Source organism: Terrapene carolina, unplaced genomic scaffold (assembly GCF_002925995.2).
Source record: "Terrapene carolina triunguis isolate 2854851 unplaced genomic scaffold, T_m_triunguis-2.0 Scaffold33715, whole genome shotgun sequence".
NCBI lineage: Eukaryota > Metazoa > Chordata > Testudines > Emydidae > Terrapene > Terrapene triunguis.
The window spans coordinates 2,190,831-2,217,423 of NW_020698066.1; the positions used below are offsets into that span (position 1 = coordinate 2,190,831).

A 26,593-nucleotide genomic window follows, 5' to 3' on the forward strand; every position below is an offset into this window, starting at 1 on the left:
TGGTAGGGGTCTATTATAGACCACCAAATCAGGACAAGGAGGTGAATGAAGCATTTCAAGAACAAATAACAGAAATATCTAAAACAAAAGACCTGTTACTGATGGGGGGACTTTACCCAGACATCTGTTAGAAAAGTAAGATGGCAAAACACAAATTTTCCAATAAGTGCTTGGACTGTATTGAGGACAACTTTTTGTTTCAAAAAATGGAGGAAGGAACCAGGAGGACAGCCATTTTAGATTTGATTCTGACCAACAGGGAGGAATTGGTAGTGAATCTGAAGCAGGAAGGCAATTTGGGTGAAAGTGACCATAAAATTATAGATTTCATGATTCTAAGGAAAGGAAGGAATGGGAGCAGCAGAATAGGGGCAATGGACTTCAAAAAAGCAGATGTTAGGCTCAGAGAACTGATAGATTCTCTTCCCATAGGACCTTATCTAAGGGGAAAAGGAGTTCAGGAGGGCTGACAGTTTCTCAAGGAGACAGTATTAAAGGCACAATAGTAAACTACCCTGATGCAAAGGAAAGATAAGAAGAATAGTAAGAGGCCAATATGACTCCATCAGGAGTTCCTTAATGACCTGAAAATCAAAAAGGAATGCTACAAAAAGCGGAAATATGGGCAAATTGCTAAGGACGAGTATAAAAGAACAGCACACGTAGGTAGGGACAAAAGCAGAGGGACTAAGGCACAAAATGAGTTATACTTAACAAGGAACATAAAAGGGAATGAGAAGAGGTTCTTTAATACATTAAAAAGAAAAGCATAGGTACTATACTTAGAAGGGAAGTGGAGCTAATAACTGATGATATTAAGAAGGCGGTGGTGTTTAATGCCTATTTTTCTTCAGTCTTCACTAAAAAGGCTAATGGTGACCAGCTACGTAATACAATTAATATGAACAACAAGGGGGGAAGGAACACAAGCCAAAAAGTACAAGTTAAAGAATATTTAGATTATTCAAGTCAGCAAGATGTGATGAAATTCACCCTAGAGTACTTAAGGAACTAGCTGAAGCAATCTGAGAACTATTTCCAATTACATTCAAGAATTCACGGAGGACAGGTGAGTTCCTAGAGGGCTGGAGAATGGCAAATATAGTACCTATCTTTAAAAATGGGAACAAAGAGGACCCCAGGAATTATAGACCAGTCAGTCTAACTTTAATACCTGGAAAGATACTGGAACAAATTATTAAATAAGCAATAGAGGTTAATAGGGTTATAAGGGGCAACCAGCATGGATTTGTCAAGAACAAATCATGCCAAACCAACCTAACTTCCTTCTTTGACAGGATCCCTGTCCTAATGGATAGAAAGAAAGCAATAGATATGCTATATCTTGATTTTAGTAAGGCTGTTGACACAGTCCCACATGACATTCTCATAACTAGGGAAATGCGATCTAGATGAATTTACAATAAGGTGGGGGCACCACTGGTTGAAAAACAGTATTCAAATAGTAGTTATAAATCATTCACTGTCACACTGGGAGGGTGTATCTAGTGGTTTCATTAATAACTTAGATAATGGAGTAGATAATTTGTTTATAAAATTTGTAGATGACACCAAGCTGGGAGGGGTTGCAGGCACTTTGGAGGGCAAGATTAAAATTCAAAGGGACCTTGACAAAATGTAGAATTGGTCTGAATTCAACAAGATAAAATTCAGTAAAGATAAGGGCAAAGTACTTCATTTAGGAAGGAAAAATCAAATCCATAACTACAAAATGGGAAATATCTGGCTAAGTGGTAGTACTGGCGTAAAGGATCTGAGGGTTACAGTGGATCACAGCTTGAATACGAGTCAATGATGTGCTACAGTTGCAAAACAGGCTGATATTTTCAGGGTGTAAGAACAGGAGTGTTGTATGTAAGACACAAGAGGTAATTGTCCTGCTTTACTGAGCACTGGTGAGGCCAGAGCTGAGTACTGTGTCTAGTGCTGGGCACAACAAAGATCTGGACAAATTGGAGAGAATTCAGAGGAGAGTAACAAAAATCATAAAAGTACAGAAAACCTGACCTATGAGGAAAGATTAAAAAACGGGGGATGTTTAGTCTTGAGAAAAGAAAAAGAAAACTGATGGGGGCCCTGATAGTAGTCTTCAAATATGTTAAGGGCTGTTATAAAGAGGACTCTGATCAATTGTTCTCCATGTTTATTTAAGCCCATTACTTCCTTCATCTGAAGCATGGGAGCTTTAGGCTAACTATTTGGAAAAGCTTCCTATTCTTCCAAGGGGGTTGTGGAATCCCCATCATTGGAGGTTTTTGAGAACAGGTTTGATAAACACCTGTGAGGGATGGGTCTAGGTTTACTTGGTCCTGCCTCAGCGCAGAGGGCTGGACTTGATAACTTCTTGAGGTCCCTTCTAGTCCTACATTTTTATGATTCTATATGACAGTAATAAACTGCAAGGCACATATCATGCAGCCTTTAGCATATAGCAAAGAGCATGGGTTTTTTTTAAGATCTCACCCAAAATATGCACAAAGCACTCTTTATCTGCTTCTGGAGGATGAAAAGTTGAGTCAGCTCTGACAGAACTTGAACCTGTGGTTCTAGAGGGTCTAATTGTTGCAAACTTCAGAAGTCATGTTTATCCCCTAATACCCTCTTAAAACTTAAACATTTCTTTGATTTAGAGCCAACTCTGCATCTTGTCCCTATGTGTGTAATGGGATGAACCAAAATCTTGGATTGAAAGGCCCCAGAGTTCAATAAAGTTCAGATCTGGAGCCAAATATTACATCTCAGACCCATCTCTATCGAGGGCATGGCAATTCTAGCAGCCAGAAACTTACAGGTTTTCTTATCTGTTTTTCCCCCCCTTAAAGGGACCTCTTTATAAAGACACATTACAAATGCACACCTACGTTGCCTTGTACAAATTTGTACCACAAGAGAATGAAGACTTGGAGATGAGGTAAAGTGCTGACATATTTACTTATTGATTTGACCCAAGAAAACTGAGAATGGTGCAGACTTAAATTAGTGTTGTACTTTTAATTCTAATTTTGCTATGCATATTTGTATTATATTATTTATATAAACATGGTCTCACAGCTATTTAATTATGTATTCTTTCCCTCTTTCCACTTATGAAAATGCTACAGAGTTGAGGACAAGTTTTTTACAAAGAAAATAATGGTTAAAACTTTCAAGTCAAGTCCAGTGTGTTGGGCGCTTTTGATAATTATGCTCTAAGTCCCATTCAGTGACTTTCAGTGAGACTTAGGTTCCTAAGTGCTGACGTCTCTTTTGGGATGGTTGACAATTTTTTAACAGAAAATTGGATTTTCAGCTAAATACATATTTTTGCAGCATCTGCTTTCCCTGAAATTTTAGATTTTTTTTTAATCAGAAAACGACAAACTTTGTTTTGTTTTGGCCAAAAATAATTCAATTTTCAGCAACCAAAAAAACTGAAAAAATATCAGGTTTTAAATTTGGGGGGTTTTGACAAAAAAATTTCCACAGGAAAAAGAATCCCATTTTCTAACCAGATCTAGTGACAAGGTCGGAACTTCTAAGTGTTATATAACTGATTGCTCCCTCCCCTCCTACCCTCCCCCACCCAGCGATTTTGTCTCAGAAAAGGGGAATGAGGAGGCTCTCAAGGTGGTGAATGGCTGCTAGTGTGTTTTCATGTACAATATATGGAAGGTTGGTTTGAACTGCAAAATCTTCTGGTTCAAATATCTTTTCTTTAGCACTTTTTCATGTAACCCTGCACTAGTGCTGCCTTGTCCAGTCTAACAGGGCCTGTCCAAAGCCCCACTGAAGTCAAAGGGAATTTTTCCATTGACTACCCTGGGCTTTGACAGAGGCCCACAGTGAGTAGTTTGTTGCAGAGACTTTAATAGGCTCTAGGAGTGCTGGCTGCTTTGGGCACAGTTCACAAAACAAATCATCTCTCTTCATGATTTACCCAAGGTCAAACCAGTCAGATGCTGACTCCAATAAAATATATGTAACCCTTCTGCCCATAAGAGTTGGCAGCAACAAGGGCCGGGTTCAGTATCTAGGGGTTCCGTTTCAATAACACAATGCAAAACCGGCTCGAACCCCCACCCAGTGACCTGGGACAATTACATACCACCCCCCGGGTGCCTCTAAGAGGCAATACTTCCCCTCTTGCAAGCACAGAGGCTGAGCGTAGCAAAAGCCTTTTCATAAAGGAGGAAAACAATGCGGCATTATGTTGGGGAAACACCACAAACAGGATTGATAACACAAACCATGAGCAAAAGACCTGCTCCCAAGTAAGTTTGGCAGTGTCCTTTTCCCCTCAGGGTCTTAAGTCCAGCAACCCAACAGTCACCCCACCCACAGTTTCTGTGCTTGGTCAGTGCAGCCTCCCAGAGTTCAGAAGTTCATCTGCAGAGTTTATCTCCCAGCCTGGGTGGAAGTGGGGGAAAGGTATGGGGGCATCTTACATGCTCCGCTGCTCGGGTTGATTGCCGATTGCCACGTCTCTCCCTGGGGTTCTGCTACAGTCTTCACTGCCAGCTGTGCCTCTCCACCAACCATCCTGCTAGCCGCTCCTCTCTGCTAGCCATCCTGCTAGCCACTCACCAACTTGTCTTCAGGCCCCCCTCTACTTAACACAGCTCTTAGTGATTTCAGCTCTTAGTAACTTCAGCTCTTTAGTGTTTTTCAGCTCTCGATGATTTCTGCTGTTAGTAGGAGGAGCCTCAGTGTGGCACACTCAGAACCACTAGTCCAAAGTAGGTCTAATGCTTAGACCTAGGAATTAGTGATTACAGCTCTGCAGCACCTAACAAGACTCCTAACTGAGTCAAAATTAACTCTATTATTACACCATGGCAGGGGGTGTCAAAGTGGTGTTTGCAGCCCCACACTACTAGATACATATGCCTGTCCCCAGCATTTCTCAATTCACTGGGCTTTGGAACCCATGTCCCTTGCCTAGCAAGTGCTACTTAGTTGAGGGTGAGTCCCTCCATCATAAAATGCCAAGTACAGTTCTACTGTCCTTGATTCACATAACCAGGATAACAACACTTTATTACTCCTGCCCCAATAACAAAGAGACTGGGGATTCCACAGCACCAAAATGACCATTTGGGCAAGCAGTCCATCATGCTAGGCGGGGCGGGGGATGTGCCCATGCAAACGAGATCAGCCCCTGAAGTCCTTTTCCACAGCTCACCACCAGATGTCAGGGTAGAGCTCATTCTGACTCTGCTTACATATGCTTACAAAGTCACTCAAGAAAAGTCCCACTCTTCAGCATCTTTCTATTTCCCAGTTTTCAACTGTGCCCTCTCCTTGCTCAAGATAGAGCTACCATTTTGCATGGCTGGCATTTTTCCATGACTGCTTTGTTTCAGGTGTGATAACTGGATAGAAAATAGCCACATGCAGGATGACATTTGCTAGGAATCCAGAGCCCCTATGTCTAAATGCTCTGCATGTTGGACTCTCATTTTGCATTATTGATTTATTTTGGTTTATGCAATCACTCATTCGATTAAAAAGGAGCACCATCTTAAAATGTAATGTAACCATGCTTCCCAAGGATGTCTAATAACCCAGCAGCTGACCCACGTACTCATCCCCTGCCAGAGTCCTCCCACACCCTTACAACAAGGTATAAAAATGTGCCTTGCAGTCCGTCCTGATGGTTGATAAACGAGGACTGCTATGGATTGACTTGCCTTCTCAGTTGAGATGCCAGCTAAGTTTTCGATTAGTGCCACTTGTTATGGTGGTAGATTTTTGTGTGTGGCCCAAAGCCACCACAATGAAGAGCATCAAATAGTCACCAGATAGCAATGCTGTTTGGTCGCTACTGACCTGGGCTGGATTCACACTGGTCACTACGGGTTAGATTTTTGTCTAAACCAATGGGAGTAAGACACCTAGGTGGTTTTGAAAATTCCACTAGGCACCTGTGTGAATCTTTAGATGCCTAAATACCTTTTGAAAGATGGCCCAAAGCACTTTAAAATCGTTGGCAAGCATTATTATCCCCATTTGATAAAGGGGAAAACAGAGACAGAGGCTAGGTCTACACTACCCGCCTGAATCGGCGAGTAGAAATCGATCTCTCGGGGATCGAATTATCGCGTCTTGTCGGGACGCGACAATCGATCCCCGAATCGACGCGCTTACTCCACCAGCGGAGGTAGGAGTAAGTGCCGTCGACGGGGAGCCGCGGAGGTCGATTTTGCTGCTGTCCTCACAGCGGGGTAAGTCAGCTCCGATACGTCGAATTCAGCTACGCTATTCGCGTAGCTGAATTTGCGTATCTTAAATCGACCCCCCCCGTAGTGAAGACCTGCCCAGAGAAAATAAAGACTCAGTCCCTTGACTTTAATGGGAGTGGGTCTGGCTTTTAAGTGGCGTAGCTAGGAATCAAACCCAGGTCTGATGTGCCGTCACTGGTGCACGCTGTCCAATCAGTTCCTGACATGTTCCAAGAAGACTGGAAGCTTTATAGTTCTGTGATGTCATCACTCTTGTACAAGGAGTTCAAGATAGGATGTGGGGAAAGCTGGAGAAATTAGGGTTCAGCTATTGCCCATTAATTTCAGTGAATTCAGAACCCCCATTGCCCCAAGGAAAGGCTCACACCCAGCAGAACAGAATTCTTGGAGCCGGTCACATTGGGAAGTGGGCAGAACTTACTTCCAACAGCACAGTGTGTCATGTTTGTGTAACAATTTGATGCAGCACCAAAGTGGGTCTTCAGATATCTGCTGCACTAATGCTGCAATATTAGGGATGAGCCCAGCAGACTCAAATATGGCAAGTTGGAGTAGGCTAATATTTCTGGCCAAATTATTCTCCCAGCCTGAGGCTGTAACTAGTCAGCTGCCTTCTGATACTCAGCAATTACAGCATGACTCCACACATTATAAAGGTAAATACGTCCCATTTGAATCAAAAATACATTTCTGTGTAGAATTACATCCCTGCTGATTAATTATATTTGTCAGTTAAATAAAACTGTTTTCCTGCTGCCTTCCTTTAGCAGTAACAGCACGAGAACCTGGCTGATAAGATTCTGTGTCCCAACAATATTTAATGCCTTCATGTAACATGGTGATCCCTGTTACAAATAGGTATTTCTAAGCAGTTTCAGACTAAATTGGAAGCAAAGTACATCACATAGGATTTGCCATCTTACAACAAAGGTCTTTCTATAAAAAGGAGGGGAGGAGATTGTGTATTCTAAACTGGGATGTCAGGTTCTAATTGCTGAGGTACGGGGAAATTTGGTTTAATATATCACCCACCACTTTCACAGCCCTTTATTGCTCCTGTTGAATTCAGCAGCAAAACTGAATGGGAGTAGGGCCCAGGCTCTGTGTGGATCAAACCTTAGGGCCATATTGGGCCAAACCTTAGGGCCCTAGAATGGATGACGTTGGGGGAGGGTTAAAGGCGCCTTCTCTCTGCCAAGTGCCTGCATTAGCCAGGCACAATAGTAGTCCTTCCACTCTAGGGAGCACAGGATCACATCAAAGCGGATGGGGAAAAATGGGGGTCATGGCCATGTGCCCCTCAACTTCCACCTAATGCAACCCTCACCAGTCCGTGGCTCACCGGCCAGAACACAGAAAGGAGAAGACTGTCCCATTCTATAGAATGATGTCACATGCACTCTCCCCTTCCATGTGTCAGGTTGCTGGGCCAGAGATTATGCTTGTGAGGCAAAAATCCCTCAGTGTGTTCACCCTGGTATTGTACCTGCCAAACTGCCTCTAACATGAGCCAGTGCCAAGAACACAGGGCCAAATTCTCAGCTGGTATTTATTGGCACAGCACCACTGACTTCATTCTGTCCCCACTCAGCTGCAGGTAAAAAATGTTACAGCTTGTGGGAGTATCAGCAGAGCCATGCGGGACCTGATAGCTCTACCTTGGCATCAAAATGCACAGGAGAATTCAACGGGACAAATTTTGCACCCAGTTACAATGGTCCAACTACGTTGGCATCACTGAGCTTTGCACTTGTATAACTGAGAGCAGAGTTTGACCCTCTCTCACCTGGCAGATGGAGATTTTGCTTCTGTACTCGTATCTGACTTAGGAAGTTCTCATTGCTTCATGGATCCACATGTAGTGATTAATGAGATATAACGATCAAGGCTGGGTTACCCTTCTAAGAGAATTTCACTATGAATGCTGATATGCTGTTGCAATTAAGACACATCTTAATCGAAATTCCCGACATCTGTCCTTTCTAATTATAGACCAGGTGATATGATCACACTGCTGGAGGATTCTAATGAAGACTGGTGGAAGGTATGTGCCAAATACTCTATATCCTTTAACAAAATAAATTAATGGTATTTATAATGAGTATGAAGGTTATTCTTCTGTCAATGTGCTTGCTCTGCAGGGGAGAATTGAGGACAGAATAGGATTTTTTCCCGCTAATTTTGTTCAGAGAGTGCAACAAGACGAAAAGATTTTCAAGTGCGTCAGAACATTTATCGGATGCAAGGAGCAAGGACAGATTACTCTGAAAGAGAACCAAGTAAGTGAAGTACACCATTTACTGTACATTAAGGACACAGTTTGCGTCTGACGAAGTGGGTATTCACCCACGAAAGCTTATGCTCCAATACATCTGTTAGTCTTAAAGGTGCCACAGGACTCTTTGTTGCTTTTTACAGATCCAGACTAACACGGCTACCCCTCTGATACTAGTGTATCCAGTAATCTGCTTGATTTCATTAGAAGTTTTGGGTGTGCAAAGAAACCATGAGCAGACTTTCACAGCACACAGAATTTTTTTCAGTAAATATTTATATTGTGGTAATACCTAGTCCCCAGTCAGGATCATGGCCTCATTGTATGTACACTAGAGCTGTGTAAGAAACTGTTTTTTCATCCCCTGATAGTTTTCAAGATTTTAAAATTTCTTCATATGCCAACTCAGGCTGAAAAATCAAAATATCAAAAATTTTCATGAACATATCTGAAAAAAAATTCAGATCAGGCCAATCTAAATGTTTCTTTTCAACAATTTTGATACATTTCATTTCTATTGGCCTTTTAAAACCTTTATTTAATATAAACTAACTCAAATTTCAAAACAAAGTCATTTTGAACCAGAAAATGAAACTTTTTGTTTTGAAAATTTCAAAACAAGATTTTTCAACCTTTTATACACTTTGTTTTTTTAAAAAAAATCAGGATATTCGTGAAAACCAACCCTTTCCTGCAAACAGTTTTGATTTTGACAAATCAACATTTTCCACGGAAAAAATGTTTTGTCAGAAAATTCTGACCAGCTGTACCAAACACTGGGAAGACAGATTGTGCCTCAAAGAGTTTATGGTCTAAATCCTCAATCCCACAAAGATTTATGGACATGGTTAATTTTACAGACTGTGAATTGTCCTAGTGACTTCAGATGGGACAACAAACAATGCATAAAGTTAAGCACATATGTAAGTTTGTTGCAGAACTGGGGCTTAATTTAAGACAAGACTCAACAAATGTGTTTAACAGACAATAAGAGGGAGGGGGAGGTTGAGGGTAATAGTGACGGGAATGCTGATACATGGGGCAATATGTGAACAACTAGAGGCATCCAAATAATTCAGGATGGGATTTTCAAAACTGCTTTGCATTGGGCCTGACCTTGCTCCCACCGATGCCAATTCCCAAAGGCTTGACTTCAAAGGGAGCAGTTAAGATAACACCATCCTTAGATATCTTTTCATTATCATTTTTAAATGCCTTATCATTCCATAACTCCTTGTTCCTCCCTTTCCCTCTCATTCCTACACACTGATTTTTTTAAAAACACCCCTGTATAATATTTTTTTCACTGAACTCACACAATCTATTCACTCTGAAGGTCTTTGATCAAATCCTCCTCTTTAATATTGTTTTTAAATGTGCACACAAAATGATGGGCATATCTTTCATCTGGGGATACGCCTTTGGTGTGTTCTTATTTCAAATTTGATTTTGTAACTACTTTTCCTGAATACTGAATGGATCCAATTGAAGTCAGTGGAGGGCTTCTATGGGATTGCACTGGCATAAATGAAAGCAGAATTTGGCCCATTCTACATTAAAAGAACATCAACACTGTGACAAACACAGTAACATAACTAAGGAAACGAACAACTAAGGGAAAAAATATAGCTTAGGATCTCTGATACAAAGGGACATCAGCTTGAAATCTTTCTCAGTACATCCTGATAGAGCTAATTATTTTCCCCTCTTCATGGGGCTTTTTCTTTCCTTTGGAGATTTGCATCACATCTCATATCCCTAGGGGCCAAATTCTGTGCTAACTTGCACTCTCTGCAATGCAACTGACCTTAATGCGGTTGAATGTGGGGGAGGAGGTGTCTAGGTCAGCATAGAATTTGGCCCCTAATGTTTCTTTAATGTAGCATTTGCTTGTGACATTTGTTAGCACTTCAGTTTGATGATGGGTTAGGATATTTCACCCCTTTGATGTAGAAGAATGTCTAAGTGCTAATATTTTGTGGCAACATCAGCCCTGTAAATAAGATATTGGAAGAGCAGTACTTGGATTATATAGTTTGACTGCCTTCCTGCAGCAAGTACATTAGGCAGCATTGAAGCTGTTAAAGTGAGATAAGCTGCATGAAGTATTTTACCATCACAGTAAATTAATGCAAATGTCTTCACTGTGAGCCTGATTTTCCACTGCCCTGCACCTTGAGTGGTTATTTTCATCTGTGCAAAAGGATGGGAAAAACATGATCCAATCAGTATAGTAGGGGTTTATACCACTTTGCACTGGTGTGAATGACTAGGTAAGGGGGAAGGGAGTGGGGAATCTAGCGCTGTGAATGTGATGTGTCAACATGAAGGTAGATTGACAGATGATTTGTGTGATTAAATCAGATTATAATGTTAAGCACATGATATCCTGTCAGTTAACATGACTACCGTTGTAAATGCTATGGATCAGTTTTCTTGTATCGTTTCCCATAAAACTATAATTTCTAAAAGATCTGATATAAAGTCTGGCACTTGTCTCTAAACATGAAACCATCCTATTGTCCTTCTTTCATAATAGGATTGTATGGGAGCTATCATCAGGAGCAGCTCATTGTTTCAATTCAATATATGAGATGAATAGAGGTGGACTAATTGGTCCTGTCTGTCAACCCCTTTATTCCCTTTTAGTAAGGACGAGCAAACTTGTCTTGCTTAATTCCAAACCCATGCAAACACTGAAGTTCAACTTGAATGCTATGGGTTCTCTGTCTGCTTAGGAGGAGCTGGGGGAAAGGGAGTGAAGAGGGGGAAAATGTGTTCAATGGAAAATAGAGCACAGAGATCAGGCAGAGTGAACAAGTAAATTCAGAGGGTTCTGGGGAAAAGATGTAGAGACTGAGAACAAAATCTAATGAAGGAATAAATGTAGGAGGTCAAATTATGACCACCCACTTCAGGGAGATGCAGGAGGGGAGGTGCAAGGAACCTCCATGCCACTTGGCACAACTTCCACAAAGGAATCCCTTTCGTCATCCTGGGACTATCCCTGAGGTGGTCTGACCCCCACACAGGGCTGTACTTAACTGGCACAAGTCTGGATCATTGAACTTTTTTTTAAAACAAAAAATGGCTTTTTGACCATTACAATTTTTCCTCACCAAAAACTATGTTTTTGCTATGATTTTTCATTAAAAGGTTTACTTTTCAAAAATCAATTTTTAAATGTTTGTTTGTCTCTCTTTTTCTCCATTCCTCTTTTCTATTTTGCCACTGGAAATAGAAAATGGGAAAGGAAAAAAGGGGAAGAAAAATGAAAAACAAGAAAGATTCATGTAGGGAGATTGGTTTAATCAAAACCCCAAAAATTTCAGTGGAAATTTTTGAATTAAATGAAAAATGTTCATTCCTTTTGACATATTTTTTTGGAAAATACTTAACATTTTTCAGCTTTGGACACAAGTGTGGCTAATATACCTGCTTTACACAGTTCACCACTCATGCCAGCCTAGCTTTTGAAGGAAAAGGAGAGATTCTTCAGTCCCAAACATAGAGCTCAGGCTTCTCTTTAGCTAGGAAAACTGCATAATTCATTTAACAAATTAATGTAAATTATATTAGCACAGATTCTCCTCATTTTACATGGATGTAAATTGACTGGGTCAAAATCTGTGCTGGCCCAGAAGTCATACGAAAAGCATATGTGACAATGAAGTCAGTGGGGTTACGCCAACAGCGACCTGGCCCATTGAGTTTAATGTGAGCTTCTCATTTTCAAATACAGTGCTTGTCACCAAGGGCTTTCATACTGCAGGATGCTCCTGTTGATGCTTGAACATAACTCCCTGCCGCGTTAGTGGGTGTTATGTATGCACATCAGGAAGAGAATATACAAACCTTAAAGTGCCTGGTGCAGAAAATGAGGAAATTTTTGTATGCACAATATTATACCAAATCGGCAGCAAAAATTCATAATCATAGACAAAAATACAGGCTATTTTCAAATACAGGCAAAGAGATTTTCAGCATCCTAGGCACCGTGGGCACGTCTGCCTGTGTCTTTGCTTTGCACAGTTTCAAACAATTTGAGTTTCAGGTTCATCCAAACCTTTATGGCAAAGCTGATGCTGAGTGTATGTCTACCCAGCCCGCAGAAGCAGGCCTCTGAGCTTAGATCAGCAGACTCAGGCTAGCAGGGCTTGTGCTAGCACTCTAAAAATACCTTTATAGACAGCACGTTGACATTGCAACTTGAGCTGGAGTTTGAGCTCTGAAACCTAGGGAGTGGGGTGGGCATTAGAGCCTGAGCCACAACTGCAAAGCACTGTCTACATCACTATGTTTTAGAGTCTAGGACAAGCCACTCTAGCCGGAGTCTCTCGATTTGGGTTGGGAGGCCTGCTTCTTTAGGCTGTGTAGACAGGGTGGGGTAGCTCAGTGCTTTGAGCATTAGCCTGCTAAACCCAGGGTTGTGAGTTCAATCCTTGAGGGGGCCCCTTTGGGATCTGGGGCAAAATCAGTACTTGGTCCTGCTGGTGAAGGCAGGGGGCTGGACTCAATGACCTTTTGAGGTCCCTTCCAGGTCTAGGAGATAGGATATCTCCATATATTATTATTATGCTAAGGAGGAGAAGGGAAACAGCACATTTTGCTCCTCCCTCTCTTGTATTATGTAAGGGTTCCACTTCACATAAGAGCTCTTGAAAAATTCATTATGAAAGATGAAACTCAGCCTAGGAAAAAAGCATTCTTCAAAGACATCAACATTTTTCATGCTAGGGTTCAGTGACAGGCTTGTGCAGGTTGAAACTGGTTCAGAAGAAAAATTTCTCTATAGTGCTCAATTCTGTGCCGCCTAAAAAAAAAATGTGTATGCAGTGTTGTAGCCCAGGATATTAGAGAGACAAGGTGAGTGAGGTAACATATTTTATTGGACTAACTTCTGTTGGTGAGAGAAGCTGGTCCAATAAAAGATATTACCGTCTAGAAAAAAACGTGAGTTTTGCTGTTGATTTCAGGAGAGTAAGAGCAGGCCCTTATTTTTGAGTTTGAAACCAAAGCTAGCCAACTTTTGCAGGTTTTCAGATTTTGAAACAAAACTCTTGCATGACACTAGTTGTGTAAACTTTCCCATTTGAGATTGTGTCCTCACCTGGATGTGAAAATCTTTCTCTAGCCTGAAACGTCTGACCCAGCATATCAGTTCAATAACACAGATTCTACAGCCCTCCCTTTATACGTTAGCAGGTCTTAAGTGAAACTCTGCTCAAAAAAAGAAATCTGCATATTGAAACATATCTAAATATATATCATTATATGAGCTATGGTTGAAAAATAACATTAACAATAAAATTAACATTTTGACCATAATGGCCTTTCAAGGACTCTAAATAATCTATTGTTTGAACCTCTGTTTATTATTCTCCCTAATTTCCTATTTAAAACAAAGGAAGTGAACACTGGAAAAAAAGCCTTGAGCCAGATCGGCAGCTCCTGTAAATTGGAGTAGCTCCATTGAAGTCTATAGAGCTACACCATTTTATATGAGCTGAGGATCTGGTCCCCTGTGCTTCCAAAAAGTTGAACTACTGTAATCCAAAAGGTCCAAGGTGGCAAAGAAATTCATACCCAAGGCTAACAGTCAGTCCTTTAATCCAGTCTTTTGCTTCTTGGATAAGCAGATGCCTTCAAAAAGGGGAGTTGTAATTTTCCATAGTGTACAGTGCAGCAAATCATAGAGGAGTAACTAGAGAGACCTGAAAAACTAAGCAGAAGGATCGACGCATTTATCAAAACACGGCAATGTAAATTGTTTCTATTACATAAAGAACCTCCCAGGAAAGAGACATTGCTACAACTACAGAACTAGCCTCTGTGCTTATAACTTGACACTGCTACATAGCAATATTGTACTGACATGCTGTTAGAACACCCAAGCCCAATAACTGGATAGACTCTCAGGGCTTTGTACTAACACAGCTTTAGACTTTGCTGTCCCTAAGCACACTGAAACTCATGCTCCCAGCCTAGCAAGTTTTTGAGTTCCCATCCCGAAATACTGTAAAGGGCCCTGATTTTTCCTGGATAGTTGCTCAGCATTGTCTGAAAACCAGGCCCCTTTAAGGTATCTCAGGAACCTAAAATTGAGGTTCCCCCCCCAAAAAACACTAATTATGTTTGAAAATTTAGGCCAAACTCACTTCCCTCAGATCAATGGAGGGCAGATCTTCCTCCATGCCATTCTTGGAGCTGAAGTTATCAATGTCTTGGCGACTTGAAATCTGTATCCCTGTTGTATTAAAGGGACTGGCTAACACAGCGGATTGGGAATGGACTCTGGAGCCTTGCATTAGTCTGTTAGTGAGTCAAATCCAGCCCGGTTGGTAGTCATCACCATCTGAACGTTCTTTGGTAACCTGTGTGGAACGAGCTGGTGCTCTCAGTCCAAATGCTAGGGCGCTAGTGGGCACAAAATACATCATCACAACTGCCATCCTGGCTGGCAGTTTCAATCGAGAAGCAAAAAGAATGAATGGGGCGATTGAACTACCCTCAGGTCCCAGAGTTGGAGATTTCAGGCCAGGATTGAAATGAATTGGCAAGACAACCTAGGGACGCTTACATGGCCACACCAGTTTTACAGCTACATAGAGGGCATCAGCCTCCAGGACTGTCAATCTGACACCTTTCTAAAGTTCTAAATTCCCGCTAAAAACTGTAGTGAGTTTGTATCCAAATTACGATTTGATGGAAACCAAGGCATGGCATGGCAATGAGAAATGGTGTTTTAAGACATGCAGGAGCCAGGGGAACATTCTGGGGTGAAAATAAGAGACAGCAGTGAAAATCAGCAAAAGCTCAGAGTTGTTGTTTGACTATTTTCCACTTGAGCCTTTTGCTCTGATGGCAAAATGCAAAGTATAGGACTCATGTGAGTTGGAGACTATTAATAATTGTGCAGTTTAAAAGATCATTTCCTAATCATTCATCTTGCCCATCTGTTAAGGGAAAAGTGATGGACAAGAATTCTTCAGGGTCAGAATATGTTGCCAAGTTCAGGGAACAGTCAGGATCCCAGCAATTTTTTTTTTTTAAATAGAATAGAAACAAAGAATTGGGAAGTGACTTTCTAATATTAGATCATGTTTTCTGCCTCCAGTTCTCTCCTCGGACCACCCGCTATCTTAGAAATAGCCTGAGAAATGGTCACTTACACCATTTCTAACCTCATGAACCAGCGGCAGTGTTTCAGTGTCTGTGTTGCTAATTTATTGAGGAGTTGCTTCCCAGTTACTCATGTGCTTTGGCAGTATGGCAGCCTCCCATGCATGAACATGTCAGCATGAGTAGGTGCTGTTTTAAGCAGATTCCAATTGGATACAGCAAGCTGTAAGTGCCCAAAAGCAGTAGTCTCTCACTCCCCCGCCCTCCCCCCAAAGCCACAATATTGTTTTGCATTTATCAGCAGCACTAGTTCCACGTAGTAGCTGAGGCACTGTGCAGGGTCCCAATCTAATGTGACAACAGTTAGCAATAAGGGGCTTCAGTCTCCATTAACTTAGATGCCCTTTACAGTGCTTTAACAGAGTAACTCCTGATTTACCCCTGAGCAAGATAAGAATCAGGTCCAAAGATTACAGCTTGTGGCCAATGCTTGAAGCTGGCCAAGCTCTGATCGATGCAGGACCCCCGAGAGGTGAAGGAAGGGAAAAAAACAGCTTAAAGCCACCTTTGCATTCCCCCAATCCCTGAGGTAGCTAGGGGCTGATCTGGCCTGCTGCACAGCTTGGAGCACCTGATCTAAGTTCTTGCAGCTGTTACAGCCTCCTAAGACCTGATGTCTGGCAGAATGCCAGCTGGAGGTTCCCACAGGCAAGGACTAGAGTATTACAAGCTTGCAAGAGAAATGTCTTTGGACAGGCAGTTCCTTACAGGGATCAGGAAGGAATATTTTTACCCAATGCACAATTGGCCAAATGTATTCTGTCTTTGGTTTTTTGCCTTCCTCTGAAGCATCAGGGATTGACCACAGCTGAAGACAGGCCACTGGACAGGGGTTCTGAGGTGCTCAAGGCTCTTTCTTAGAGGCCTGGCTGGTAAATCTTGTTCATGGGCTGAGGGTCCAACTGATCACCAGATCTGGGGTTGGAAAGGAATTTTCCCCCCCAAGTCAGATTTTCAGGGACCTTGGATTGTTTTCGCCTTTCTCTGTGGCATGGAGTGTGGATCACCTGCTAGGATCATTTGGGTCTATCCTACCTAATCATTTCTCTTCCCCTGCAGGGGGCTTGGGTTGCTGGTGACATCTCAGTCTGGCACAAAACATTTTAGTCTGAGGACTAAAATGCTTTAGTCTAATCCCAGTTACTGGGTTCAACACAGGGGTAACTGGATGAAATTTAATGGCCTGTTATATACAGGAGGCCAGAGTAGGTGGCCTAATGCTCCCTTTACTTCTATGAAACTAGATCCTCCCACCTAATTATGAACTAAATCTGCCGCAGTTTCATAGAGGGTGTTACCACTGACAGCAGTGGGAGCTCTGAAGGGAATCAGCAGCAAGATCAAAAACCCTTTGAAAGCCCAGCCTGCCATTGTTCAGTTATTGCAGAGGGGGATGAAACGAGACTTTTGTGACTATGTGAATAAGTGATATTCTTTGACCCATGAAGAATTATGCCCATTAGAAGTTAGGCATCTAAATAACTTGGAGGATCTGAGCCTATACATATGTACAATACCTACCAGAATTGGGCCTTAATCTAAGATGAGGCATTTAGGTACTAATGTAATAAATATAAATCATCATCCATCTGAAAATTATGCAATTAGATATATTTTAGGGCCATGTGTTAGTGGCATGTCCTCTGAGTAGCTAAATATTGCACATACTGGCAGCATATTCTCCCCTGTTCAGAGACAACACCATGAAGTGATAGTTCAGCTGGCATGGTGTCAAGGATGCAAGAGTCCATCGGAGAGACCGTTCAGTGCCCCACATCACTGCTGTGGATGCATCTGTTTTATGCCTAACCTTGGAATGCTGTTTGATTTCAATAGCTTGTTTGCTGGAAGTGTACGGAACCTTAGCGCCACATTGTACATGTTGGCTTACATTTATTAAAGTGATTTGGGATGCGTTGTTTGTTGTTGCTTGCCCAGTTGATAAACTTTACAGGGCCAGATTTTTAGAAGACAGCTGCTCAGTAATGTGTAAAAGGCAGGCCTCTTAATGGTGTCTCTAGCTGGGCCCTCTAAAACTACACTACCTAAAATCACTAGTCACTTCAGAGAATATATTCTTTAACCTTAGTATTGTAGTAGAGTCCAGATGCTTCACTCATGATTGGCTCCCATTGTCAGAGACACTATACAATCACACGCAAAGTGAGAGTCCCTGCTTCAAAACCCTTGATAGAAGACACTTCCCCCTGATGCCAGAGAAAACTGCAAGTGTATATTGGCACTTCAAAAAGAAACCCTTGATCACTTTATATATGGAGGTGGAGTTTCTTACATTTGGAGTTGAAATATAAAGGAGACAGTTCTATATACAGGCTTTATAAGCACAAAGTCTCCCCCACACAGTAAGTACTTGCTCATGGAATAAAGTGGCTGTTTATCTGACTATTTCCCCACCTCTTTAACTTCAGATCTGCGTGACTTCTGAAAAGGAACATGATGGCTTTATCAAAGTGTACTGTGGGAAGAAGAAAGGCTTTGTCCCCCTAGACGTCTTAGAAATCATCTGATTTCAGCACTGCACTTGCTGCAGTAGGAAAGCTTTGCTGGCAATGCCTGTCTGCCTCATCTCACACTGTGTCAACCCCGCTGGGCCGTCTTGCAGATGATCAGGGACTAGTGAGACGACCACAGCAACAAAAAAAAGACACTTAGACTGTTACAGCAACAAGAAATAAAAAGATGAGGGTTGATTAAAAGAATATACATCAGGAAACCTCTAGGGGAAAAGGGGCCAAGGAAAGTAAAAGGAATAAGGTAAGGAATGGCTGGACTAGCTCATTTTCAGTGCAAGATGGCTATTAATTATCCTGATGGAGACAGACAGACACAGACAGACAGCTGTTCTGAAGGACTAACCTCATACCTGCTCATCTGTCTTAAAAAAAGCTGTTGGAGTATGTTTTTGTTTGAAGTGTGATTTCATGGGGGTGAGGTTCAAACTGTCCTTGTAGTACAGTCTGATCTTGTAGTAAAGTGTGACTGTGATTCTAGAGTTTTGTCCACAGTATTAGCCAATCAGCATAGCGTTTAATCCCGATGTCAAGTCTCCTAACAAAGCAGTTTGGAGGCACTGTGTAAACGTCAGTCTGAGAAGTTAATGCACCATTGTCTGGACGCCAACGGCTTTCTCTTTCTCTGTGCTCAGACTGTACAAAAGAGCAGCCAACTTCTACGTCCTTTGCTTTCTCTGTATACAAACAAAACTCTTGGCACACGTGGGATGTAACTGCTGCTCTGGTCGCTGACAAACTTAGAGTCCCTCCTGTTCAGAAGGCCAAGCTAGAAGTATTCCTCTGTGATTCCTTGCTCCTTTATCTGGTGGCAGAGGAAGTGTCAGAAATACAGAGCTGAGTGAGAGCCCGATGCTTGAAAAGTTTTCTATTTTTCCATGAGTATTAAGTTTGAAGAGATTTTATATATTGATCCTATTTATAAGTAGTAGATAATCAACCAAGCTCCTTCTAGAGTGAAAACGCTACTAAAGAATTGCAGTAATTGTTGGTGAAGCTAGGAATCCTCCCATTCCAGGATCAATGAGAGAGAGAAATAAACTAGAGTATCATTTAATTGTATTAACACGAAGTCTCTTGCTTCATTCACTAGACGGGAGCTTTTAGGAATCAGACTAAGCTAAATTCTGCCTTCACACACACATGCAAACCCTATTGATGCCAGTGAGGTTGCAAGAGGTGTCTGTCAGGGCAATGTTTGGCCTATTGTCTGCATCATGTAGGCCCCAGTCTTGTAATCTGTTCTGTGCATATGAACCCCTGCAATGGTCTCTGTGCAGGCATAAGAGTCTGCCGGTGCAGATCAGATGGCAGCATCAGGGCCTTGGTCTATTGGTCTCATAATATTTCCCACTTGAGTTCTTGCCTTTGTTGTCCAGCCTGTGACAGAACCCTACTCTATATTATTACCAGGGGGGCTGGAACAATTTTTATAGTGGGGGTGTTGAGAGCCATTGAACCAAACTGTAAATCCTGTATATAATGAAATCCACTTCAAGCTAGCGGGTGCGGCATACCCCTGGTTCCAGCACCTATGATTACTACTAGAGATAGACCCAACTCAAAATCCTAAATCCGTATATTCCCACACAAAGGAGAAGTTTCAGATCTGCATCTGAACTTCACATGTGGCCACACTCTTTAAAATGGGCTGAACCACACAATCCTGCAGTCAAGCACTGCAGAATTATGAATCTGTATCCATAAGCCCTGGTCCTGCAGCTAGATTGGCCTATATGAACTGTCCATGCAGAGGCTTCCTGAGGACAATGGGGTTCCATTCAGCCTCAGAGTGCAAGATCAGAGCCAGACATTGTAGCTCTCGTCTGGCTCTCATTAGTGTGGTAGTGTCAGCTGCTGAACCTTTTTTCTTCATAGCTAATGTAATCTAAACAAATCACATGTCATTTCAGTTCAGACATTGTTCAGTGGGGAGATCAAAGATATATAAATGGCCTTTTTCAGTGTAAACAATGAACTACTTTAACTCAGCTTATTGTCCAAGATAATCAGAAAACTCCTGTGGGGGATGGGGAGACTGAAGATGCTGATATGGCTTAGAGACCAAGAGGAAAAGCAGCAGAAATGCTATTAATCCATCCTGCTTTATAACATTATTTTATTTGATATTCACCAATTTTTAAAAAACCTCAAATGCCTGTTACAACTAAAATTATTGCTTTACTTTGGTCCAGCCTGTTATGCATAAGACTAGGGAAATCTGTTTTAATCTATACATATATGCTCTTGTTTACATGATTGCATCATACTGTGATTCCCTCCTATGTCACTCTCCTATTATTTCAGTTTCTCCCTAAAACATGCATCGTACTAGTCAAAGAATAATATGAACATTAACTACAATTCACAATGGCCTTTAATCAATGTCAGTTTGATTTCTTTTGATACCAAGCAATAAATAATAAAGTGACTGAAAAGCCCCTAAGTGGATTACATCATGGTGGAGCAAGCATTACTTTCTAAATAAAAGCTTTCATGGTTATTTTTACTTTTTCCTTTTATGTCACTGGTTGATGTGTATTTTGTCCCTGATTCACAAGTTGTTTATGCATGTGCCTAGCTTTAAGCAGAAGAGTAACCAATGGATCATATGGTTGAAGCCAGGCACTTGCTTAAACACTTTACTCATCAATTTTGGATGCTTTACTTTGATTTCAGATTGGCATTCCATAGTTTTTTCTACCATGTGCAGTTCATCATAGATATTTGCATTAATAAACAGATAAAGTCCAGTTCATCACTGCGGCTGGCCTATCTGGCACTTGCTCAGATAAATTGTATTTTAGGAGATAAGGGTTGTTCATATCTAATTTTATATTTTGCTTAATAAAGAACATGCAGCGGCTGGCTGGAAGGAGAATGGAGAACACGTGTATCAATCTCTTCATTGCATTGGGTATTTTATCATTACAGAGATGTTATCGGAGCACTTACTGCAGGCATCAGCAACAGGACCTGTTGAATACTTTCATTGAAACCCTATAGGGCTTGCTCCTGTCCCAACTGGAGTTTCTCCTTTGAAACATTTCTAAAACAGTTCTTCTGTAAAATAGTAGTATATACAGGATGGTGCAGTGTAGAATAAAGGTTTTGTTTTATCCGTGCCGATTTGGGATAGTCAAAGTTAGCTCTTTCAGACCGCTGTTTTACAGTCCAAACCCATCAGTCTGACTACACCACGGTTTCTTGCAACACTTTCTGAAGCAGCTAGTCCTGGCCACCGTCAGAGACAGAATACCGGACTGGCTGGAACACAGGTCTGATACACTGTGGTTGTCCGTATGCTTATTCACATATGCAAGATAGAAAGACATACTATTTAGATATTTTCCTTAAATTTGTCTCATGCTTAAACAAGTGTTTTTGCACATCAGTGAAAGTGGGGAAAATATTAAAAATGCACAAAAAGTCAGTTTTCATTCTATCTGGAATAGATGGTGGTATGAAAGATATTACCATGTATATTATTCTATATTTCACTAGCTTATTTATAATCATAAACCAACCAAACCAGTTCATTTTATACATTTTGTATGAAGTTACAAATCATCATCAAGATGTGTGCAATACGTTTTGTAAAGCACATAGTGCCTGGCTCCTAAATGTTTTCCAGTGGGACTATATGTCAACAAATTCCTCACATTTAGTTTTTTCCATGGCAAAAATAAGATAATCTAAGTTAAGAGGCACACAAGTGTTTATTTTTAAAGCCATTCTTTATATAGAAATCAGTAGTATGCTTGGGGAACAAACACTTGGCAGACTTTGCTCACAAGAGGCCCAGAGCTGGAACAGCAGGGTTGCTGCAAGTCAGCATGTAACAATGTGTCTTACGCTATTAGTCCTTTGTACTCACAAGCATCAAATGGATGGCAAGCGCTTAGCCCCTTTATCATCCAGCCTTATTGACTGGTTTTCTTAATGTTTTTGGGAGAGGTGAGGAGGGATAGCTCAGTGGTTTGAGCATTGGCCTCCTAAACCCAGGGTTGTGAGTTTGATCCTTGAGGAAGCCATTTAGGGAGCTGGGGTAAAAATCTGTCTGGGAATTGGTCCTACTTTGAGCAGTGAGTTGGTCTAGATGACCTCCTGAGGACCCTTCCACTCCTAATATTCTATGATTCTAGAGACTCAGGTAAGTGGCACCCTGAGATGGCAAGATAAATAGATATAGGGTGCTCTCTGCATTAGACAAAGTGTCTACCATATAAATGCACATCTGCACTGCAAACATACAATATTGTAGGCATAGACATAACAAAACACGTTCCATTTCCAAAATGCCTCTAGCTAATCACAATTAGGTTATTTTACCATATAAAAAGTACTGTACCCCAACCCTAGAACCACAGTCAGATCAATATGTAAAACTCACCTCTTGAACTGAGCTTTCTCACTAGAACAAGACACTCAAAATATCTCTCTTCACTTGGGGCTAGATGGATTCTTTTTCAAAAGTGTCCAATGCACAGATGCTATGGTAACGGCACAATATGAAAATCTACATAAATGAGACAGAAACAGCCCATTGGTACAGCTAAGTAAGTATCCTGCCAGGTCACTGATACCTGGTGATCAAAGGAAAGTGGCATATAAATAAACAAGGGTTATTTTAGCATTGAAACAAGCTGCAATGAGAGGCCATAACAAACAATTGGGATAGTCTGCCTAAATATATATCTCAGTTGCCAACATTAAATTAATCAAGGCCCCCAAAGTCTCCGACACAGCACTGATGATGAAGTGACAACACCCCTACCCCGCCCCCCCGCTCATGCGCACACATATACACACACCCCAAACACACACCCAGTTGAAGCATCAGCTCTTTGGCACCCACTCTTCCCCTACTATCCCCATCACAGTAGTAATTTCCCACCCACCTACCCCCTTTGCTATGTTGGCTTGCCGGAGACACCCTAGCACAGAGCTATATGCCATACAGGCAGTGCATATTGCTGAGTGGCGCTGCCAAATCCTGTCTGCCCTCCCCACCGGCAATGACTGCATGACAGTTCCGCTGCTGGGGTCGGCTGCATCCATTGGAGAAAGCGCTAGATTTGTCCCCACAGGAACAACAGTCAAATAAAACTGACAGTTAAAATGGCAACAGGCAGGCCCACAACTTTACAGTGTGGCCTTCTTAATGACACATTACACAGCCATATGCAGACCCGCCACTTCTTGTGTCTGTCTGCCATGGGCCATTTATCATGACTAATATTAAACATCTGGGCCTGCCCTGATTCACCATTAGCCCACCATCCATTCGTGTTTTGGTTACATTGACACTCACACTTCTCCCTTGATGGCGCGTCCTTTTGCTTACGCAAGCCTGCATCGCAGCTGCCCTGTTAAATACTCAGTCTCGTCCCTAAACCGACTCAATCTTGAATCTCGATTTCCTTGAAACACAGGTCCTGCATGCTTTCCCTACCAGCCCCTGGCCAGAAAGCTGAGTAGGGGCAAAGGGCTGATCTGAAACAGGGCCAAGCAGCAGGAGAGGGTTGCATGTCTGAGCAAAAAAACTGTGATGATTCGTTACACTTTGGAAACAGCCCACATTTCCAAGGCCTGCCCAGTACGCGTTCCTCTTGCCCCCTTGCCAAGGGCTGTGCTCCTTGTGGATGGTAACTAAAGTCACTGCGAGGAATTCCTCTTTGTGGATTTTTTTTAGGCTAATGATGTATCTCCTTTGGCGATTTCTGTGTCACTGCAATGGTCCTGTTGAAGTACCCTGAGAATGTCCTTGGCCCCAGTAGTGCAGCACAATGTGAAATGACAAGAAATGCCCAGGCAGGAAGGGCGGGAGTTTTGTTTTTTGTGCCTTAATTTTCTGGGTGGTGCCTCATCAGATTACAATGTGAAGTGACTAAACTCCAGCACAACAGCAATGAGCATCGGTTGAAGCACATGTTTGCAAAGCCAGTCACTGGAGAGGGATGTGATGTACTAGCATTCACTACTTTACATTCATTTGGAAGGGGATGTGGGAAGTGTTGTGTTTGGTTTTTAATCGCATACAGTGAGGTTAATCAGACCTGGCTGGCCCACATGGGCACCAACGAAGCAGAATTCTTTGACCAGAATGGATGGTGTGTAAAATTAGATACAAGCAGGCTGTTATTCACACATACTGGCATCACATGACACCCCTTGATGCTTAGAAACAGCCACAAGGTGTGTCATTTTATACCAGGATGGGAGAGGCTAGGGTGACACTCTAAGGACATAAATATTACACATGGTACGTATCTTATAAACAGCCATCCAAATTAATATAGTGCTAACTGGACTAGCCACTTAGGCCTCATTCCTGTCAGGTGCTGTGTACCAGCTGCAGCTGGCTGAATCGGGCCCTTACCATTTAAGATTGCTCATAAATGGGGAAGGATGGGCCTGGGGGTTTAGTCACTGGGCTAGGGCCCAGGAGATCTGGGAGCAATTTCCAGCTCTGTCAGACTCTCTGTGTGACCTTGGGCCACTCAGTTAGGACCAGATTTTGAAAAGTATTTAGGCACCTAAAGATACAGCTAGGTGCCTAATGGAATTTTCCAAAGCACCTAGGCACCCATCTACCATTGTTTGCACTGGGGCCTAAGCAGCTATCTCCAGCATTAGGCACCTAAATACTTTTACAAATCTTGCCCTTAACCTCTGTGCCCCTCGTCTAAATGGGAATAAAAACTATCCCCTTGATTTAGCTTTTAAGCTCTTTAGAGCAGGACTGCCTCTTATAAAGAGTCTCTACAGTGTTGTGGTATCTTGGCATTAGTGTTTAGGATCAGACCACCACCCTCTGTATGCCTCCTGGCATTGAGACACAGCACTGCAGGCTCTCTGCCTCAGTTTCTCCTACTGTGTGTTTCCACCCACTCTGGTGATTTATGGGGCTCAGCGCTCCAGCCAGATCACCATAAAAATTCATTCCCTAGCAGAGACTGGCGTCTCAGTCCAAAACACACATTGTAAAGGACTTTTTGCCCCAGATTGGCTTAATTCTCAGCCCCTCTGGGCTTATTTGTCCATCCGCCCTGTGGGTTTAGCTCTCCATCCCCATTCTGTCTTGTCAGGTAACATATCCTCTACAGTGGCCTGGCGTACGACCATCAGCATGTCCTAGGTCCAGCCACATAGTCCCCTGTCAGGTCCTACCTTCCCCCTGCAGGGAGGTTTGATCAGGCAGCAGACCTACTCATCTCTGGATTCCTGCCCAGTTTCTCTTGCCACGTGAGGGCCATTACTGTACATCTCTTCCTAGCCAGCTTCTTTTCAGCTGTTTCCTTCTGGCCTAACACCCACCACAGGGGTCTATACGGGGCTTGCAAAGCCCATCATACTGCAGTACAAAGAAGAGGACACTGTGCTCCCACAGCTACCCGTTACCTTACACACTGCAGACAGTCACTTCAATGAAGAGCTGAACAGCCAAAGTGAACGGCCCTTCATTCGGGTTCAGGCAAATCATTCGGCCCAGGAGGGAAAGGGATGGGGTTTCTAGGCATACAGCGCGAGGGGGAGAATTCTGCTCAAATCTCTGAGGAACCCAGAGGCGCGCGCCTGCTACCACAACACCTTGTGAGCATGCCTGGCCTGTTCTATGAGCCAGTGCCAGGGCAGGGTAAGGCCAGGCTCCTCTCCCGTCCTTGTGGAGGTGATGGGAAACCACAAGAGCACACAGAAGAGCAGTCCCTGCACTCCGTTCAAATACAGAGACTGCAACTGGGACAGGCTGTTGGGCAGGCCATGCCAGACCGGGAAGAGCTTTGCACACTCCAGGCCCCCAGTGCCTCATGCAACTGTGTCAGCGATGGACAAAATCTGGCCTGTAATGAGCACCTGTGCCACTACAGCAAGTTCCAGGGCTGCACCTAAAAGGCCGACCGAGACTGCATGCCATTAAAAAACAAAGCAGCCTTTGCTACCCTCTGGTATGTGACTTTTCTGCAGGATTTCCTGGGTTTTGTTGGAAATAATCCAACAAAACCATGGCAAAGTCAAACACTAGCATGTGGTATGGGCTGCTTTTTAATAGCACCTACTAATGTGCAGAAATAAATCCACATTTACTGCTCCTGTTCCCAGTCAGAGCCAACTATAAGCAAAGCCATGCTGTACAGCACTGATATTTTGTCTCAGCTCTCAGTGGGTTGGGCTGAATAATCCTAGCTTACATTGGAGTGTATTTACTCACATGATTAGCCCCACTGACATCAGGAAGGGTTGCACACTCTAGCCCACTGGGTTTATTCTTCCTTGAAAAGCTGCCTGCCCCACCACTCCTGCTGTATAACACCACCAGCACGCTCCACAGATGATTGTAACGCATCAGCTGTCAGACCAGA

The 26,593-nt window shown here is 42.5% G+C and overlaps 1 protein-coding gene across 1 annotated transcript in view; it reads left to right on the plus strand.

The window, feature by feature from the left end:
• The window catches only part of LOC113409494 (SH3 and cysteine-rich domain-containing protein-like), a 103,958-nt gene extending 85,322 nt beyond the window's left edge, over window positions 1-18,636 (plus strand). The window contains exons 8-11 of the mRNA XM_026663481.2: window positions 2,844-2,932; window positions 8,235-8,286; window positions 8,384-8,521; window positions 18,129-18,636. Of these exons, the coding sequence (XP_026519266.1) occupies window positions 2,844-2,932; window positions 8,235-8,286; window positions 8,384-8,521; window positions 18,129-18,227 (378 nt within the window). The 3' untranslated portion in view covers window positions 18,228-18,636. The remainder of the gene's footprint in view (window positions 1-2,843; window positions 2,933-8,234; window positions 8,287-8,383; window positions 8,522-18,128) is intronic.
• The last annotated feature ends 7,957 nt before the right edge of the window (window positions 18,637-26,593 follow it).